Below are 20,845 nucleotides of genomic sequence, written 5' to 3' on the forward strand. Positions count from 1 at the left end.
TAGGATTTAAGTCGGGGAACGTAGCACTAAAACAAAATGACAACCATGTACTGAGGGAAAAATCTCAAAATGACTGTTATGTCCTTTTCATTAAAACTTTGGCGAAATGACTATTTTGCCTCGTGTCCAAAACTTGATGAATATGACTTTTTATTTCGAATAACAAAATGACCGTTTTTCCCCTGATGTGAAAATTACAATTTCACCCATGGTCTACAAAATTTTCCCGAAATGACTCTTTTGCCCTTTGTCAAAAATCCACTATCAACTATGGTTAAGTCGAGAATTGTTTTAGGGCATATCGTATCTTTAAAGGGTACAAAGGTAGACAAGGCCAAAGCTGACCTTATTAAGACTTTACAGGTCCCAAAAACCGTAAGACAAATTAGGTCATTCTTAGGGCATATAGGCTTTTATCGTCTATTCATTAAGAATTTTAGCTTGATTTCTATATCTCTTTGCAATTTACTTGAAAAAGATGTTAAGTTTGTCTTTGATGATGCTTGTTTAAAGGCTTTTGAGAAGCTTAAGACTTTACTCACTACCGCCCCATAGTCCGGGCACCTAAATGGAACCTACCCTTTGATATTATATGCGATGCTTCAAATTATGCCATAAGTGTTGTGTTAGGTCAACGAGAAAAAAAATTACTTCATGTGATTTACTATGCTACCAAAAATATGAATGATACACAACTGAACTATACAACTACCGAGAAGTAAATTTTAGCCATCGTTTTTGCCTTGGATAAGTTTTAATCCTACTTATTAGGTTCTAAGGTCGTAATCTTTACTGATCATGCAGCTTTGAAATATCTTTTGTCCAAGAAGGATTCCAAACATAAATTGATTAGATGGATCCTTTTGTTACAAGAATTCAAGTTAGATATTAGAGACAAAAAGGGTGCAGAAAATATAATAGAAACCCACTTGTCTAGGCTTGTTGTGGATCCCCATGATGATTCCCCTCCTGTAAGGGATAGCTTTCCTGATGAACAACAGTTCTTTGTTACTCAATTACCTTGGTATGCAAATATAATGAACTATCTTCTTAGTGGTTTGTTAGAGCATAGCTCGGTTGAACCCACCAAGCGTTGGTATGTCGAGTTTGGTTGTCATATTTTAGTGAATCAAAACTCATTTTAAGAGTCGTTTGATTATGTACTAGAGTCAAATTCGTATAGGTTAGCTTGAAAGTATTAGGATATGAGACATTACAAGTATTGCGAAGACTTGAAGAAGTGAAGAAGTAAGAAGCTACAACGACAACATCATCCTTCCACTTGAGGTTAATGATATTTGACTTGAACTGTTTCATTCCCTAACGTATCTTTCAAGTCGTGCATATTGAAAACAAAACTGTGAAGCATGAACACTCTAGATAGACATAGTATTAAGGAATACAATACAAGGTTTATTGCTTAACCATTAAACTTTGTAGATAAGACATCGACATAATCGTTTAAATGCTATTGTGATTATTTATGGCTATGAGGTGAGGATTTCATCCTAGGAAATAATGTTTTACATGTGTTTTAAGGAAGTAAGTTCATAAACTTGTTTACGAATCGAAAAGGAAATCGACATGCGTTATTGGTATTGTTATTCATTGCATATCTTGTGAACAACCAATATGTATGATTATAACCGCTCACGACTCGTTTGTGTTCTTGGTAAAACTATTCACAAAGGCCTGACTTATGTATTGGTGTGACTTTTATTAGTGAAACCATCTTAAGTAATCACTTGAGATGGTATGATCGAGTTTGTGATTTGTGTATGACCGAATCTGCGTAAAGGGGAACCGATCCTAGTAAGAGGTGAAACACATCACAAAGGGGAATCGATCCTTGTATGAGGTGCATCAAGTTTTTAGCAGAAAGGGGGACCGATATATGGACATGTGCAACACATATAAGTTAGTACCATATATATGTGGGGAACCGATCCTAGTACCTAGTCAACCGAATTTTAGAAAGCTAGTGTGACTATGCACAATACTCACATGGAGGTAGAACCGAAACTTGTTTTGGTAGAACCGTTAAACCCATGATTTGTGATTGAGTGTTCTTGATCAATCACATAGTTCTCGAAAGTCAGATGAACCAATTCTAAACTTGTTTGGAAGTGTGGAAAATCGGTTTCAAGGTTGTAAGTATGAAAGAGGACTTACAAAGTAAGGATGTCGACATACTTTGAACATGTGCTGTAATGTTTATCTTTTATTGTTCAAAGTTATTCCTTAATAGTTAAAGGAAGAAAATCCCAGGATCGAAATATAAATAAGTTAAGAATCTTTTATTTAAGGTTTTTAATTTTATTTTAGGAAAATGAGAATTAGTAATGTGCATTTACTAGTTAAAGATTTTCCAAAGAGATTTCCGGTCATTATTTTGGACATAGCATTTCCAGGAATTATGGAAACCGAATTTGGAATATATTGCATATCTTGAGAATATTTTCGGTTTTGGAAATTCCTTGGTGTCCAAACTTCCTTGTTTATAAATACTTGAAGTTTGCATTTCTAGCAAACTAATCCTTCGTGACAGCAAACTTCCGCGGTTGTGTTGTTACTGGTGTAGCCGCCTATTCGAAGAGGAGAGTAACCTAATTAGGCGAAATTTCTTACGGCCGCTCAGTTTAAAGTCTTCTTTGGGATTGAGAAGCTCTATTAGTACCGTTGGTGGGAACTAGATAATTGCGGTTTATCTTGTGTTTTCAATTGATTTGATTGACTAACGGTGGTTAAACTTTGATTGCACCTAGTTTGTTTATGCTTGAGAATCTTCTCTTCTGATATAAGATTCACTCAAACCGAAGTTTCGACAGGGATCTTTAGACTGTTGTTAGTTCTAAATACGATCTTGTGATAATCCATTGTTAACAGACTCCGTTCTGTGCGTGATTGATCACAAGAGATTCAAGTTGTTGTGTGCAGGTGTTTATTGAAGATCTAAGAAGATTTGAAGACAAAGAAGATATTGAAGATTTCTGATTTTGGTTTCATAATCTTTGGTGTGCACAATACTTGTTTCGGTATAAGAGGATCCAACTATAATCGGTTTATCCTTGTGGTAGATTGGATTGATTAGTTGTGTAGATCGGCATCAATACAATTCTTTGTGATTAAAAGTATTGATTGCAAAATCTTAACAATTACTTCGGTGGTTGAACATAAGATGGATTTAAGAACCTGGTGAAGGAGTTTATTGAGATAAACAGAAGAGCCTTTGTCGAACTCACATCACTTGGTTGAAGAGAGTTGATACCAAACAGATTTGTTGTTCCTTTAATGTTTGGAATACGAACCAAAGGAATTGTTCCAAGTACGTGACTTATTTATAAGTTGGAGGCGTGGGAATACAGACAGAACTAGGTGAACTATAGGTTTAGTTGCTTGGTCTCAACTATAGGAAGTTGGTTTAATTTTGTGTAGCAGCTTAATCCTGAGAGTATTCAACTCTGGACAAGGTCCTGGGGTTTTTCTACATTTGCGGTTTCCTCGTTAACAAAATCTTGTTGTGTCATTTACTTTTATTTTCCGTATTATAATTGTTTTATTATAATTAAAGTAAATTACACAAACGTTAATTCCTATTTACTTGATAAGAAATCCTATTGTGTTTGGTTAAGTCCGAACTTTTTTATCAAGTAAACATACTTCGTTGTTGTATTGTCTCGATCTCGTATCCATAGACGATCACACGAAGTGTGAACCGATTAGTTGCATTGTCTCGACTCAGTCCATAAACAATCACTTTCGGAGAAAGGACTTATAGGTAGGAAAAGTTTTAGCTTGAGGTATATTTGGGTACCCTCGCCTTTTCATGGTTAATTGCGTCAGCATTGGGATAAGCAAGATCGTTCTAGATTTTTAGCTGAGGTTAAGCGCTTCTTTTGGGATGATCCTTATCTGTTTAAGTATTTTTCCACATCAGATTATTAAGAGATGTGTACCTGAGAGTGACAAGTCCAGTATTATTTCATTTTTTTCATGATCATGCTTGTGAAAGTCACTTTAGTGCTAAGAAGACTGCTGCTAAGATATTGCAGTGTGGATTCTACTGGCCTTTATTGTTTAAAGACTCCCATAGTTACTGTGTTTTCTCGTGAGCGTTGCCAGAAGTTAGGGACCATTTTCCTTAGAAATATGATGCTTTTGAACCATATTTTAGTGATTGTGGTCTTTGATGTGTGGGGCATGATTTTATGGGTCATTTCCTAATTCTTTTGGTTATCTTTACATACTTGTACATGTAAACTATGTACCTAAGTGGGTTGAGATGGTTCCGTGTAAAACAAATAACCACAAGATCGTAGTCCAGTTTCTGAAAGATAATATGCTTACATGTTTTGGTACACCGCGAGCTATAATCAGTGATGAAGGGTCACTCATTTGTAATAGACCGTTTGCACTTTTAATTAAAAAATATGGTATCACTGACAAAGTAACTAACCCATATCACTCACAGACTAGTGGTGAGGTAGAGGTCTCAAACAGGGAAATTAAGTGTATTACAGAGAAAACAGTTAATCCTAATAGGAAAAAATGGTCGTCAAGGCTTACGGATACTGTATGGGCTTCCGTACTGCATTTAAGACCCTCATTGGGATGCCACCTTATCGTCTAGTATTTGTCACGGCATGCCATCTTCTTGTTGAGTTAGAGCATAGAGCCTATTTGACTGTTAAACAAGTTAATTTTTCACTTGACAAGGTAGGAGCACACAGAAAGCTACAACTCAGTGAGTTGGAATAAATTTGTAGAGATTCATACAGTAATGCTAAGGAGTTTAAAAACAAAACGAAATTTATGCATGGTATAAATATTTTAAGAAAGTCATGTCGTTCTCGATGGCCGGTCCTTTGGTAGTTCGTACTGTTTTTCCTCAAGGCGCTATTGAAATTGAGACACCAGATGGTAGCAGCTCTTCAAAGGTTAGCGATCGGAGATTGAATCACTTTTTAGAGCCTTTTTCTATAGGTAATGTTGAAGAGGTCCATATGGAGGACCATGTTTACCTTGATTGACCATCAAGGCGGTTGTATGTTATATATAATTTTTTGTTGGTTTTTATTATTTGTTTTTTAGGTTTTTATTACTTTTTCTCGTTACGCTTCAGCCAGGTATTATCTTTCTGACTTCTTTCTTTACTGATTCTTCTTGTTACTTATACTTTTGGTATTGCTCTTTCATTAGAAACATTGAGGAATTTTAAATTTAAGTTTGGGGGTAAGGGAAAAACTTTCATTCTCCGTAGAAGGATTGTTACGCTATTATATTTCTGACTTCTTTCTTTACTAATTTCTCTTGTTACTTATACTTTTGGCATTGTTCTTTCATTAAAAACATTGATGAAAATGGTAGATTTATGTTTGGGGGTAAGGGAAATTTTTTTAAGTTTTAGTAGCAATAAATAAACTCCACAGTCTAGAAACTAGTGCAAATTCAGGATAACATTAACCAATCTAAGTGGATGGAAACAACTTAGTTGTAGGAGTTGACGGACCCGAACTAAAGAGTATATTCATAAAATAACAGATCTCATGTGCTAGAAATAATATTGAGATTGATGTATGTATTGCTACAGTTATCAAAATCAATATTTTCACCAAGAAGTGCAACACTTGATTTCTCGTCTTCATTAGAATCATAGTTGTCAGACATGTCATCAAGAGTTGCAGCAAGACCTTTGTTCCCGGTGTATTTTCTACGATTTGGGCACTCATTTGCAAAATGACCAAATCCCTTACACTTAAAACACTGAGGCATATCCTCATCATCAGTTTCATTTGTTTCCCTGTTTTTAGGAGGAATACGATTATGAGGTTTAACTGATGCTTTAGGCTTATCTCTGGAGAACCGTTTACTTATCTTCAACAGAAGATCCCTAAACTGTCTTGTGATCATCGAGACTAACTTGTCAAGATGTTCATCTGATGAATCTATCTCAGATTGATCATCTTCAGAGATATACACTTTTTTACTCTTATCAAGTAATTTAGTGTCATTTTGTGCTTTGAACGCAACATCCTTAGTTTTGGATGAATGTTCGTGATCAAAGATCTTAAGCTTTCCAACCAGCGTATTTCTGGAGAGATTATCAAGGTTATTTCCCTCAACGATGGCATGCTTCGTAGAATCGTATCTGGATGGCAGCGATCTGAGAATTTTCATCACAATGTCCTTTTCAGGAATAGTCTTACCCAATGCAAAAGATACATTAAAAATTTCATACACTTTGTGATTAAACTCATCAAATGTTTCTTCAACTTCCATACAAAGGTTTTCCCAATCGGAATTAAGGTTTTGAAGCCTTGCTTCCTTTTCACTGGCATTACCTTCAAAAACGGTTTCTAAGATATTCCAAGCTTCTTGCGACTTAGTGCAATTTGACACATGGTGCTGAAGATTTGGGGTAATGGCACGTATAATGGCATTCAAACCGTTGGAGTTTTGCTTTGCAGCATTTATCTCGGCGGAGGTGTATTCACCAATAGGCTTGGGAACGTTTACATCTACAACTGCCACGACGGGAGCATTATAGCCATTAACAACATATACCCATGACTGAAAATAACGTTCTTGAAGAAAAGCTCGCATAGCAATTTTCCACCATAAGTAATTAGAGCCATCGAAGGCTGGTGGTACGTTAATTGAGATAACACCTCTGTCCATAGAGTCAGATCGCTACAAACACAGACTTATAAGGTCTTAAGCGTGTTTGCCTGCTCTGATACCAATTGAAAAGTGGGGGTACAACAACCACACCCAATATTTCGCTTAGCAATCTGTATGGACAAACTCCTATATATTTTCTAGAGAATCAACTAGACAGTCAGACTCAATCTAGATAAAATTTTATCAAAGAGTTTATATCTCTATCTCTCGATTTGATATATACTCAAGCAAATAGAAATATGTGAGTCTTTATCAAATACTAGAGAGATAGCTTGGATGGTGCCAAAGACCAATATCCAAGTGTCAATCAAATTAAATCAACAACCAAAAGGTAGGATATTCTAATTGATTGAACAACGCATAACCTGTGATATTTCAATTATATAAAAAAATATAATGCGGAAAAGAAATAACACAGACACCATAATTTTGTTAACGAGGAAACCGCAAATGCAGAAAAACCCCGGGACCTAGTCCAGATTGAACACACACTGTATTAAGCTTCTACAGACACTAGCCTACTCCAAACTAACTTCGGTATGGACTGTAGTTGAACCCCAATCAATCTCACACTGATCCAAGGTACAATTACGCTCCTACTCCTCTTATCCCAGCAGGATGCTACGTACTTGATTCCCTTAGCTGATCTCACCCACAACTAAGAGTTGCTACGACCCAAAGTCGAAGACTTTAACAAACAGATCTGTATCACACAGAACAGTCTACGGTAATAGATAAATCCGTCTCCCACGAATATACCTACGAGTTTTGTTCCGTCTTTTAATAAATCAAGGTGAACATGAACCAATTGATAAACCAGACTTATATTCCCGAAGAACAACCTAGTATTATCAATCACCTCACAATAATCTTAATCGACGCAACGAAAAAAGATATTGTGGAATCACAAACGATGAGACGAAGTGTTTGCGATTACTTTTCTATCTTGCCTATCGGAGATATAAATCTCAAGCCAATTATTACAATTGTACTCGTAACGATAGAAGATGCAAGATCAGATCACACAACTACAAGAAAAGTAGTATCGGTCTGGCTTCACAATCCCAATGAAGTCTTTAAGTCGTTAATCTGGTTTTAGAAGAAGAAACCAAAGGTTAAAGGAGAATCGACTCTATCTATGCAACTAGTATCACACGTAAGGTGTGGGGTTTAGGTTTCCCAGTTGTTAGTGTTCTCCCTTATATAGTCTTTCAAATCAGGGTTTGCAATCAATGTTAGCTTGGTAACAAAGCATTCAATATTCACCGTTAGATGAAAACTTGATTAGATTCAAGCTAATATTTCTCAACCGTTGGATCGAAAACTTAGCTTGTTACACAAAAATGAAATGTCCAATTTTGGGTTTATGTAGCCGTTCCCAAACATTAACATTTGTTGGTTCAACAATAGTTAACCAAATGGTTAGCCATATGATCACTCTCATATCCACCATATTCTTCTTCACCATAACTAGTCCAAATGACTCAAATGAACTAGTTATAGAGTTTTTCAATTGCTTGGATCTTATGTAACTACACAAGACACAATCGAAGCAAAAACGGTTTGATTCACTCGAATCGGCTCATGAACTTTATAGCAACGGTTTGCAAAAGCATTCCTTAGTTTATATAAACATGAGTTCAAGAACAACCGATTTTAGATATAACCTGCTCAAGTTCGCGGACTTAAGCTCACAGAAGGAGTTCACAAACTCCATCAGAAATTCTCGGGTCGAGAACTTCCGCTAGTTCGCGGACTTGGCTCACGCCACATTCCGTTTCTCTTGATGAACAAAGTTCGCAAACTTTGGTTCAAGGAATATGGACTTATACATATATGTGTTTCCACAACAATGCTTATATCCTACCAATGGTTATGTAATCTAAACTCTCATTTCAATCATTGAAACATTCTCAGAGGACGTTATACAGCTGTTATTCACATACCATTTTCCGTCAGAGAAATTTCCAAAGTGATTGAAACATAACATGACATTCGTCACTAGGTAAAGATGAATTTGGCTAAAGCGAAAGCTTACCAACACATATTTCGAGAAATAGATAGGCGAGTTAATCTCGGCTCGAAATAGCAAATGTGTATAATGAAAGTCTATATATGAAAACGACTTTTGTCTCAAGAGTAGGAGATAGAGTAGATAGACTTTTGAGTGACAGATAAGTTCAAGTCTCCACATACCTTTTAGTCGATGAAGATCTACCAGTTCCTTGAGTAGTCCTTCGTCTTGTATGATGATTTCCATGGAGTCTTGAGCTCAACTACACTTTCTATCATAGTCCGAGACCTTTAGCTATGTAGGCTAGAAATCAAGACTTATAGTTTTGATCACTAACATTGACAAACATGCTTGAGATAGCAACGCATGCGAGTTCGACCAAGCAATGCTATAACAATTGGAACAACATTCATCAGCCCAAGAAAAGTTAGAAGATTCGCTTATGTTGGTCACAACATTGAACACAGATGTTTTGACTGTGTTCTGATCAAGATCAAATATTTTTAACTTTCCAATAAGAGTATTTTCGGAAAGCGCATCAAGGTTATTTCCTTCTACGATGGGATGTTTCTAAGAATCGTATCTAAGTGGCAATGATCTGAGAATTTTCATCACAATGTCCTGTTCAGGAATAGTCTTACCCAACACAAAAGATGCATCAACAATTTCAGACACTTTGTGATTAAACTCATAAAATGAATCTTCATCTGCCATATAGAGGTTTTCCTAATCAGAATTTAGGTTTTGAAGTCTAGCATCTTTTTCATAGGTATTCCCTTCAAATACGGTTTCTAAGATATCCCACGCATCTTTAGACCGACTGCACGTAGTCAAATGGTGTTGAAGATATGGGGTAATGGCATGGATGATAGCATTTAATTCGTCATAATTTTTCTTTGCAGCAAGAATCTTGGCAGCATCATATTTACCAATATCCTTTGGAACAGTTACATCGCCTTCTGTAACTTCCGGAGGATCATAGCCATTAAATATATATACCCATGATTGAAAATCACGCGCTTGAAGAAAGGCACGGATAGAAATTTTCCACCATAAATAATTCGAGCCATCAAAGACTGGCGGTACGTTTATAGAGATAACACTTCTGTCCATAGAGTCAGATCGCTACAAACACAGACTTATGAGTTCTTGAACGTGTTTTCCTGCTCTAATACCAATTGGAAAAGCGGGGGTCTAACAACCACACCCAATATTCGCTTAACAATCTGTATGGACTAACTCCAATATACTTTCAAGAGAATCAACTAAACAGTCAGACTCAATCTTAAGAAAAGCATATCAAAGAGTTATATCTCTATTTCTCAATCCAATCTGCAATCAAACAAATAGGAATTTGCGAGCAAAAGTTGGACAATATCAAAAACCAATATCCAAGTGTCAATCAATTTAATCAACGACCAAAAATTGGATTCACAATTGATTGAACTTACGCACAACCTGTGATATTTTCAATTATATAGAAAATATGCGAAAAAGAAATAACACAGACACCAGAAGTTTTGTTAACGAGGAAACCGCAAATGCAGAAAAACCCCGGGACCTAGTGCAGATTCGAACACCACACTGTATTAAGCCGCTACAGACACTAGCCTACTCCAAGTTAACTTTATACTGGAATGTAGTTGAGCCCTAACCAATCTCACAATGATCAAGGTACAATCGCGTTCCTTACTCCTCTGAATCCCAGCAGGACTCTACGCACTTGATTCCCTTAGCTGATCTCACCCACAACTAAGAGTTGATACGACCCAAAGTCGAAGACTTGATAAACCAATCTGTCTCACACAGAAAAGTCTATTGAATAGATAAGTCTGTCTCCCACAGATATACATATGAGTTTTGTTCCGTCTTTTGATAAATCAAGGTGAACAAGAACCAATTGTTACACCAGACTTATATTCCCGAAGCACAACCTAGTAATATCAATCATCTCATAATAATCTTAATCGTATGGTAGCTAAAAAAGATATTGTGGAATCACAAACGATGAGATAAAGATGTTTGTGACTACTTTTTATCTTGCCTATTGGAGATTAAATCTCGAGCCAATCTTAGAGAAGATAGTACTCAATCACAATAGAAAATAGCAAGATCAGAACATGCAACTACAAAGAAAATAGTTGGATCTGGCTTCACAATCCCAATGAAATCTTACCACCACATATTTCGAGAAATATGTAAGCGAGTTAAACTTAGCTCGAAATATCAAATGTGTATAACCGAAGTCTATATGGATATACGACTTTTGTCTCAAATAGGAGATATACTAGATAGACTTTTGAGTGATAGATGAGTTCAAGTCTCCACATACCTTTTGTTGATGAAGTTCCACAAGCTCCCCTTAGTAGTTATTCGTCTTCAATCGATGAACGCCGTGAAGTCTAAAGCTCAACTAAAGTTTCTATCCTAATCCGAGACTTAGCTATAAGTAGACTAGAAATCAAGACTTATAGTTTTGACAACTAAACTTGACAAACAAGCTTGAGAGATCAACGCTTGCGAGTTCGACCGAGCAGTGCTCTAACATAGAGAAGTTTATAAATGAACAAAGAGAAAATCGAGTTGCATGAATTGTTTTCTGCTGCTGCTGTGTTTAATACGAAGAACATTTGACTATCAAGAACAGTCGCAACAACACCTATCTGTAGTTAGCAATTGTTTCTCTACAACACTCATGTCTTTAATGCCAATACAGCGTTGCAGATTCTCTATTTTGTATTGTTTTCACCTCCTTGTACACTTTTGAGCCATGAACTATTATTTTGAGCAAGTGATTAATATAAGGGGATAAACCCCTTTGCTGAGGCGACAGTGAAAGTCGTTGTTTCAACAAAAGTGGTATATTTATATTTTAATTGATTTTTGCAGTTTCTTTTATGATTATTTGGGTTGAACTAATACTGAATCATTGATTTTTGCTGAATGATTGTGATTTCTTTTGATGGGTTATGCTTAGGTTAATACTTCTGATGCTCCATACTTTATATTACAATTATTACTTTGAAATTATATTACATACAATATATTAGAATTACTTTGAACGTAAAGAATTGCATGAATATTGATTGGATGAAATCACTTTATTGCTTTTTGGTGGAATCCCGAGTCTCGGTGCTTTTTATAATCTTGGTATCAACTTTGTTTTGAGTTTTCTAGTTTTTTTATTAGAGTCTGAGTCTTAAAAAAATATTATCCTTCACAAGTCTGAGAATCGAATCTTATTTTACCACTTTCAAACTACATCAGTTAATGACTTTTTCAGATGCGTATTAGGTAGGTGATCCAGATAAGTTTTGGTCAACCTCAAACAATTGTATATTTCTTGGTGGTAGCTTGATTTCTTGGGGGTTCTCGGACACAATCCACAGTTTCTAAATTCAGTACCGAGCCAGAATACCTAGCTTTATCCACCATTGTTGCCGATATCATTTAGATTATTACTTATTGTTACTTATACTGTGGTAACATCAGTGCTACTTATTTGGTTGTTACTCCAATACAACATTCACGTTCAAAGGGTATTCATGTTGATTATCACTTTGTTTATGAATGTATCACCCATGGGAGTCTCATTGTTCATCATATTTCCACCTATATTCAACTTACGGATGTGTTCACGAAAGGCCTTGCTTCTTCTTGTTTTTGAGCTTTATGTAACATGTTTTCACTATATGTTTCCCCCGTTCACCTTGTGGGAGGATGTAAAGGATAGTTGTTTGTGTCAGTATGAAAACCCCTTTAGGCACCCCCATTGTAACTCTATATGTCAGTAATATCATGTACCCTAAATTAAGTAAGGAAGCCAATTCTTGTTCATACTAGTGGTTGTAATGGCGAGTGACAGTGGAGGCTGTGACTGTGATGAAGAATATAATAGATTAAGAAGAGTGATAAAACTAGATTCCTAAGATGGACAACTAAATTAGACTAAAGCAACGTGTAGGATTAATTTTTGGGTACATGTACGATAGGAAATGAGACTGGAACTGGTATACCCCTAATCTACCAGTTCTGAATTTTAGTCCCATTACCTGTAGTTCATAATTCATTTCAGTCCGGTTCTAGGTTTTCCGATTCCTGTGCAGCTCTAAAAACTATCATTATGTATCCCTCAAAACAAAATACTGAAATGCCTAGGGGAGGGATTGATTCCTATTCAATACTGGGGACTCAAAATAGGGCTACCCTTGGTACACAACACTACGAGGCATCCCTTAGTACACAACAGAGACCTGTTTTGAGGCATACAAAACCATTTTCCTATTTAAGATGGGTTTATAAGGGGTGTTCTAGTAGTGGGTAGATTAGTAAGTTACCCTTAATTATTTTAAATCACTTAAATACCATTCACCTAAAGTTAAAACATGAATCAAAATTATTAACCAAAATCATTTTAAATTACTAACCAAAATCCAAAATTATTTTCAAAATAAAAAATCATTTTCATTCCTTACCTAATTTAATCATTAATCAAACAGTTTTGATTTTATTTTTCGTTGGTGATTAATTGTTGATTCATAAATCTTTGATCATTGATTAAAATGAGTCGTGTGAGCGTTGCACACAGAGATTTAGCTTCAGATCCGCATATTGGAACCCAGATCTTTGTTCTTCCTTTTTTTTAAATGTTTTTTTTTTTTTTATGTTTCAGAAGAACGGTTCAGCTAATAATTAAACATGAAAATGATAGTCGAACTTCACTTTATTAAAAAACACACTTAGTTCGTTTGTTCAGTTGTTTATTCGGATCAGCCGAACCTAAATTCGTTAGTTACAGAGTGAAGTTCGGCTGATAACTTGTCAACCGAACCTAGATATATTTTCAGAAAACATAGATTCGGCTGACAAGTTATCGGCCGAACCGTTCATCTGTCAGTATATCCAGGTTGTAAAAATTCAATTTTTTGACAAATTTAACTTATGAAAAGGACATTAAACCTCGCTTAGAAGTCTACCTCTATATTAACAAACCTTAATTATCTATTAATTCAGCAAATCTCAATAGCCTAATTTCTTATTTTTCTTCTTTAACAAACCCTAACCTAACTATCTTAAAAAAAAAAATTTGAAACTTAGACTATATAATCATTGATATTAACCAGTAATCATTAATGTTATAAACGTTTATTTATGTTAATAATATCTAGGATAAATTTCATTTATTATCAGGATGTTCTTGTGTCTAACCTATATAAATAGAGGTTGTATTTTCCTTTCTTGTTACACACATTGATAAGAATTCTCCTTCTCTAAATTTCTCACTACCTCATCAGTTACGCAGCTCCATCAACTGAGCGCCGGTACATGCTTTTTCTAAACCTAATATATTTTTCTTCTTCTCTCGTTTGATCTTGAGCAGTTCACTTTTATCTATTCTTTTTTAAGATCTCTGTACCCTGTCGGTTTGTCCCTTCCCGTAGACAAAACAATACAGTACGATTGGGTGTCTTTTTTAATTATTATTATTTTTCTTTATGTTTTCACAACTGGATGCCTAATCATTTAGGCACGTGAAGGTGTAAGCTTTTGAGCAACTTTCTGAAAACTGTACATGGAACTATAAACAATTTTTTTTCTCTTTTGTATCGTTTTTATTTTTCTCTTTCGTTTATCGGTTTGAATTTTTCTTTTTTTGGTAGTCAAGTCGGTAATCGTATACAAAGAGCATATACGAACACATATTATCTAATCAATAGATAATAGTTGTATCGCTGTTGGTCATGCGTTCTAAGCTCTATGGCTGTTATGTCTGTACAGTCAAAGAACAGAGTTCACCAAGTTCTTTTGTTTATTTATTTATTTTAATAAATTTACTTTTGTGTTCCTTCGGGACTCGTGAAGATATATTACAAATAATGTAGTCATATTTTTCACACCCACATAAGTCCAAGACTCCAAGACAAATGGAGCAGGAAACGTAAAGCACTAAAACTTCTTTCAAAAAAGGGGCCTCTAGTTCAGCTGGTCATCCCCGTTCCCCAAAATTTAATGCGCTCTAGGAGGTCACAGGTTCGAGTTCCTAATGGCGTAATACTGCAGGAATTAACATGGAAGGTAGTGTTAGTTTTCCCTCCTTGTGACACAATCTCAGCCCCCCTCCCGCCGTTTCGGCTCTCTTGGCTAGGTTACCCACGAGGCTCGCTGGTAGATTAGCACAACAACCTGTTCAATTAATGTAATAGTATGTCGTTGAGCTTAGCTTGTTAGGCTTCCAACTAGTTTCATGTAATAATATAAAAGAAAATATCCATATATTTCCATAAAAGTTGTTTATTTTATTTATTTTTATTTTTTTAGAATCCGCAGTGTACAGACATTAATATGCCAGTACTTTCATCGTTATTGAGAGTGGTTGGTATATAACTTTTGTTTCAATTTTTATTTGTGGAGGATGCTACATGCACTATTTTTTTTAATATATCTTCCTGAACAATTATCGCTTGTAATAACGTTTGTTGGTCATGTCTGGCTATGCCGTCTAACCAATAGTTATTCATTTATTTTCTCCTATTGGTCATGTCTGGCTATGCCGTCTAACCAATAATTTATTTTTATTATTATTTTTTTTCTTCTTATATACGTGCTTCACCAATTTATTGGTCATGTCTGGCTATGCCGACTAACCAATAATTTTATTTTATTTTATTATTTATTGTGCCATGTTTGATATTTTTATTTTATTTTATACTCTCTAACCTGGACTTCATGGTCCTTGATATTACTGGAAAGAACTATTTGTCATAGATTTTGGATGCAGAAGTGCACCTTAGTGCCGAGACTTTGGGAAACACTATTGTTCAAAACAACAAAGAATCCCTGAGGATCGCAAGAAAGCCTTAATTTTTCTCCGTCATCACCTTAACGAGGCTTTGAAGTCCCAATATCTTATGGTGAAAGACCTATATACTTTGTGGACAGAGCTGAAAGATCGTTTTGATCATCAGAAGACAGTGATTTTACCTCGTGCAAGGTATGAGTGGATGCATCTGCGCTTCCAAGACTTCAAGAGTGTAAGTGCATACAATTCAGCACTTTTCAAATTGTCTCTCGTTTAAAACTATGCGGTGAAATAGTTACTGATGCTGATCTTTTGGAGAAGACTTACTCCACCTTTCATGCTTCAAACATTTTGCTCCAACAGCAATATCGTGAAAGGCAGTTTAAGAAATATTCAGAGCTTATCTCTTGCCTTCTAGTAGCTGAGCAGAATAATGAGTTATTACTCAAGAACCATCAAAGTCACCCAGCATGTCAATAGTTGCTCCAGAGATGAACGCTACAACTAGTCGTGTCAATGCAGCTGAAAGCCGTGGGAAAGAACAGGGACGTTCGTTAGGTCCTAAAAAGCCCAACTTCAAGAAGAAGGCTGGTAATAATTCCCATTATCATAAGGGGAAGAAGAACGTGTTTCCAAAACACAAAGGCAAAAGCTCGCAAAGTCATTCAAAGCACCATGAAAGTGTTTGTCACCGTTGTGGTTCACCGGGGCACTGGGCAAATGTTTGTCGTACTGCAAGGCACCTTGTTGACCTTTATCAAGCGTCTATTAAAGGAAAGGAAAAGAAGGCTGAAACCAATTTTGCGCAATATGACATACCAATGGATATTTCGCATCTTGATATTTCTGACTTCAAGAATAATGGAAATGAGATTGAAGACATGGATTCCTTCCTTAAGGATGTCTGAGTTTATTTGTTTTATGATCAGTTCTTTTTAGTTGATTGAGTAGTATTTTTGGTTTGCATAAGTGACAATGTTTTGTCATATTTTTTTTAGAGATTGTTTTTCTTTTAGGCAGTTAATTTTAATGTATTAGTTATTGAAATTCTCTTTAGTAATGAAATCATTTTCTTAGTATTTATTCTCCATAACTTATGTTATTGTTTTTATTTTTTCTAAAGGGATATGGATATTGCTAATGGAAAGCCGAAAACAAGTGACGAAGATATATGTCTTGTTGACAGTGCAACAACGCATACAATTTTTCGTAACAAAAAGTTTTTCTCCCATTTAACGTAATCTACGGCCAATGTCACTACAATTTCAGGGACTTCTAATCTTGTTGAGGGACATGGAAAAGCATCGATAATGCTCCCTAATGGTACAAAAATCCATGTCCAAGATGCCTTATTTTCAACAAGATCTAACCGCAACTTGTTGAGTTTTAAAGACATTCGTACTAATGGGTATCATATTGAGACAACAAACGACGCTAACAAAGAGTATATATGCATTACTGCCATCGTCGCAGGTAAGAAACAAGTCCTAGAAAAGCTTCCATCTCTGTCTTCTGGATTATATCACACTATCCTAATAGAATCACATGTTGTGAGTCATCCTAAGACTTCTGATCCCGGTGTTTTTAAACTTTGGCATGACCGTTTGGGTCATTCAGGATCAACTATGATGCGTCGAGTTATTGAAAACTCATATGGTCATCCTCTAAATAGACTAAAAGTCTTATCATTTAATGATTGTCCATGCATCGCTTGTTATCAAGGAAAATTGATTATTAAGCCATCATTAATGAAAGTTGGCATCGAATCACCTAATTTTCTGCAACGAATTCAAGGTGATATATGTGGACCAATTCACCCTTCGTGTGGACCATTTCGTTATTTTATGGTTCTTATTGGTGCTTTAACACGTTGGTCACATGTTTGCTTACTTTCGACTCGTACTGTTGCATTTGTAAGACTTCTTGCACAAATTATTAAGTTACAAGCTCAGTTTCCATATTTTCCTATTAAAACTATTCATCTTGATAATGCTGGTGAATTTACCTCTAAAACATTTAAAGATTATTGCATGTCAATTGGCATTGATGTTGAACACTCCATCGCTCACGTGCACACTCAAAATGGCTTAGCGGAATCATTTATTAAGCGCTTACAATTGATTGCCCGACCATTAATCTTAAGGTCTAACTTGCCATTTTCGGCATGGGGTCATGCAATAATACATGATGCAGCACTGGTCCGTATAAGACCAACCAGCTATAAAAAATACTCACTTATACAACTCGTATATGGGAATCAACCAAATATATCTCATCTTCGAACTTTTGGTTGTGCTGTGTATGTTCCCATTGCTCCACCACAAAGAGCGAAAATGGGTCCTCAACGTAGACTCGGCATATATGTTGGCTATGACTCTTCATCTATCATTCGGTATTAGAACCTCAACCAGGAGATGTTTTTAAAGCAAGATTTGTTGATTGTCAATTTGATGAATCAAATTTCCCGTCGTTAGGGGGAGATAAGCCAAAACTTGAGGAACGCCGTGAAATTTCATGGAATACGCCATAATTAGCCCACTTTGATCCTCGTACAAAACAATGTGAACTTGAGGTTCAAAGAATCATACATTTGCAAAATATTGCAAACCAAATGCCTGATGCATTTACTGATACATGTAAGGTAACAAAATCACATATACCTACTGCAAATACTCCTGCGAGAGTAAGTATCCCAGAAGGACATCATGATAATCAGTCTGCGATACACTTAAAGCGTGGAAGACCTCTTGGTGCAAAGGATTTAGTTCCGCGAAAACAGAGATCAGTAGTTGGCATTTGGGGAAAAGCTATTCACTCTGAAACATTGATTGATCAATCAAATATTGATACACAAATTGCACCTGAAGAGGCACATGTACCTCAAAACAATGAGATCTCTGTAAACTATGTTGGTACAAGACAAAACTGGGATATGAATACAATTATTCCTGATAGTAAATTTGCTTTTACAGTTGTTTTGGATGTCATTGAAAATATTGATGATCCTGAACCACGGTCTATCGAAGAATGTCGTCGTAGAAAAGATTAGCCTAAGTGGGAGGTTGCAATCCAAGCAGAGTACAACTCATTAGTAAACGTGGAGTCTTTGGTCCTGTTGTTGTAACTCCTGAAAATGTAAAAGTTGTCGGACACAAATGGGTATTCGTACGAAAACATAACGAGAAAAATGAAATTGTGATATATAAAGCTCGACTCGTTGCACAAGGTTTTTCACAAAGACCAGGTATTTATTATCAAGAAACTTATTCTCCAGTGATGGATGCCATCACATTCAGGTTTCTTATTAGTTTGGCAGCTTCAGAAAAGATTGAAATACGTCTTATGGGCGTAGTTACATCTTATCTTTATGGGTCACTTGATAGTGACATTTATATGAAACTTCCCGAGGGATTTCGTATGCCTGAAGCAGACAAGTCCAAAGATCGTAGTGTATACTCAATAAAACTTCAAAGAGCTCTATATGGACTAAACCAATCTGGAAGAATGTGGTATAATCGCCTTAGTGAATATTTATTGAAAGAGGGATATACCAATAATGTTATTTGTCCATGTGTTTTCATTAAGAAATCCAATTCTGGGTTTGCTATTATTGCAGTATACGTTGATGATCTAAGTTGGAACTTTAAAAGAACTCACTGAAACCGCTGCTTACTTGCAGAAGGAACTTGAGATGAAAGATATTGGTAAAACTAAGTATTGTCTTGGTTTACAAATTGAGCATGTCTCAAATGGGATATTTGTCCATCAATCTACTTATACAGAAAAAGTCTTAAAACGATTTTATATGGACAAAGCACATCCACTGAGTTCCCCTATGGCTGTGAGATCACTTGACGTGAATAAAGACCCATTTCGACCTAAAGAAGATGGTGAAGAACTTATTGATCCGGAAGTGCCATATCTAAGTGCAATTGGTGATCTTATGTATCTTGCAAATTGCACAAGGCCAGATATTGCTTTTTCAGTTAATCTGTTAGCTAGATACAGTTCTGCTCCAACTCAAAGACACTGGAATGGAACCAAGCACTTATTATGTTATCTTAGTGGCACTATTGATTTAGGTTTATTTTACCTTTATGAATCTAATTCAAAACTAATTGGGTACGCAGATGCAGGTTATCTTTCAGATCCACACAAAGGACGATCACAAACTGGGTATTTGTTTACTTATGGAGATACAACTATATCTTGGTGGTCAGTGAAGCAAACAATTTCAGCTACATCTACAAATCATTCTGAACTACTAGCAATCCATGAAGCAAGCCGTGAGAGTGTCTGGTTAAGGTCAGTAATACACCATATTCAAGAATCATGTGGATTTCTTTCAACTAAAGAATCACCAACAATTTATACGAAGACAATACTGCTTGCATTGCACAACTAAAGGAAGGATTTATCAAAGGTGATCGATTAAAGCACATCAGTCCAAAGTTCTTTTTCTCACATGATCTACAGAATGATGGTGTAATTGATATCCAACAAGTACGTTCAAGCCACAATCTAGCAGGCCTCTTCATTAAGGCGTTACCAACTTTTACATTCAAGAAATTAGTTCACAAGATTGGAATGCGTCGACTTAAAGATTTGTAGGCCAAGATTTCGCTGAAGTATCCATCAGGGGGAGCATCATTAGGACTTAAATGCGTTGTACTCTTTCCTTCGCCAAGGTTTGTCCCGCTGGGTTTACTTGTCAAGGTTTTAATGAGGCAGCATATGCGTGTCCAACATTGTTCTGAGTCTCACACATTTCAGGTTTTTTTCTCTCTTGATTTTCCTGATATATTTTTGTGACTTAGACACAGTGGTCATCAGGGGGAGTGTTATAAACGTTTATTTATGTTAATAATATCTAGGGTAAATCCCGTTTATTACCGGGATGCCCTTATGTCTAGCCTATATAAATAGAGGTTGTATTCTCCCTTCTTGTTACACACATTAATAAAAATTCTCCTTTTCTTTCTATTTTTCTATCTTTCACACTAATTAATATTATATTCTAATTATTATCATTAACACTAGTGAAATAAGGGCATTATGGTCTTGATAAAAATAGGATTGATAAAGGGTTACTAATTTTACCACATAATGACTCTATTTTGTCATTACCTTTTATGCCTCAAAACAGGTTTTACACGACGCTGAGAGAGTGATAACTAATTTTCCAGCCCATTAATCATCAGTTCACCTCATAGGCTCATATCTGTTTGGCTGCAAGACTTGCTACTCGAGCCCGTATGTGCAAAGTTGGGTTTTGTCGTCCGAAACGAAACACATACACCAACTGCCACCTAACTATTTTGACGTGGAATGACAATATTCATTCGTTTCAC

At 35.8% G+C, this 20,845-nt stretch overlaps 1 protein-coding gene across 1 annotated transcript; it reads left to right on the top strand.

Annotated features, from left to right (window-relative positions):
• The first annotated feature begins 15,964 nt into the window (after nt 1-15,964).
• On the top strand, nt 15,965-16,402 carry LOC113359766. The gene has a single exon (XM_026603348.1). The coding sequence runs from the start codon at nt 15,965-15,967 to the stop codon at nt 16,400-16,402; it is 438 nt and encodes a 145-aa protein (XP_026459133.1).
• The last annotated feature ends 4,443 nt before the right edge of the window (nt 16,403-20,845 follow it).

This window comes from Papaver somniferum, chromosome 3 (assembly GCF_003573695.1).
Source record: "Papaver somniferum cultivar HN1 chromosome 3, ASM357369v1, whole genome shotgun sequence".
NCBI classification, from domain to species: Eukaryota; Viridiplantae; Streptophyta; class Magnoliopsida; order Ranunculales; family Papaveraceae; genus Papaver; species Papaver somniferum.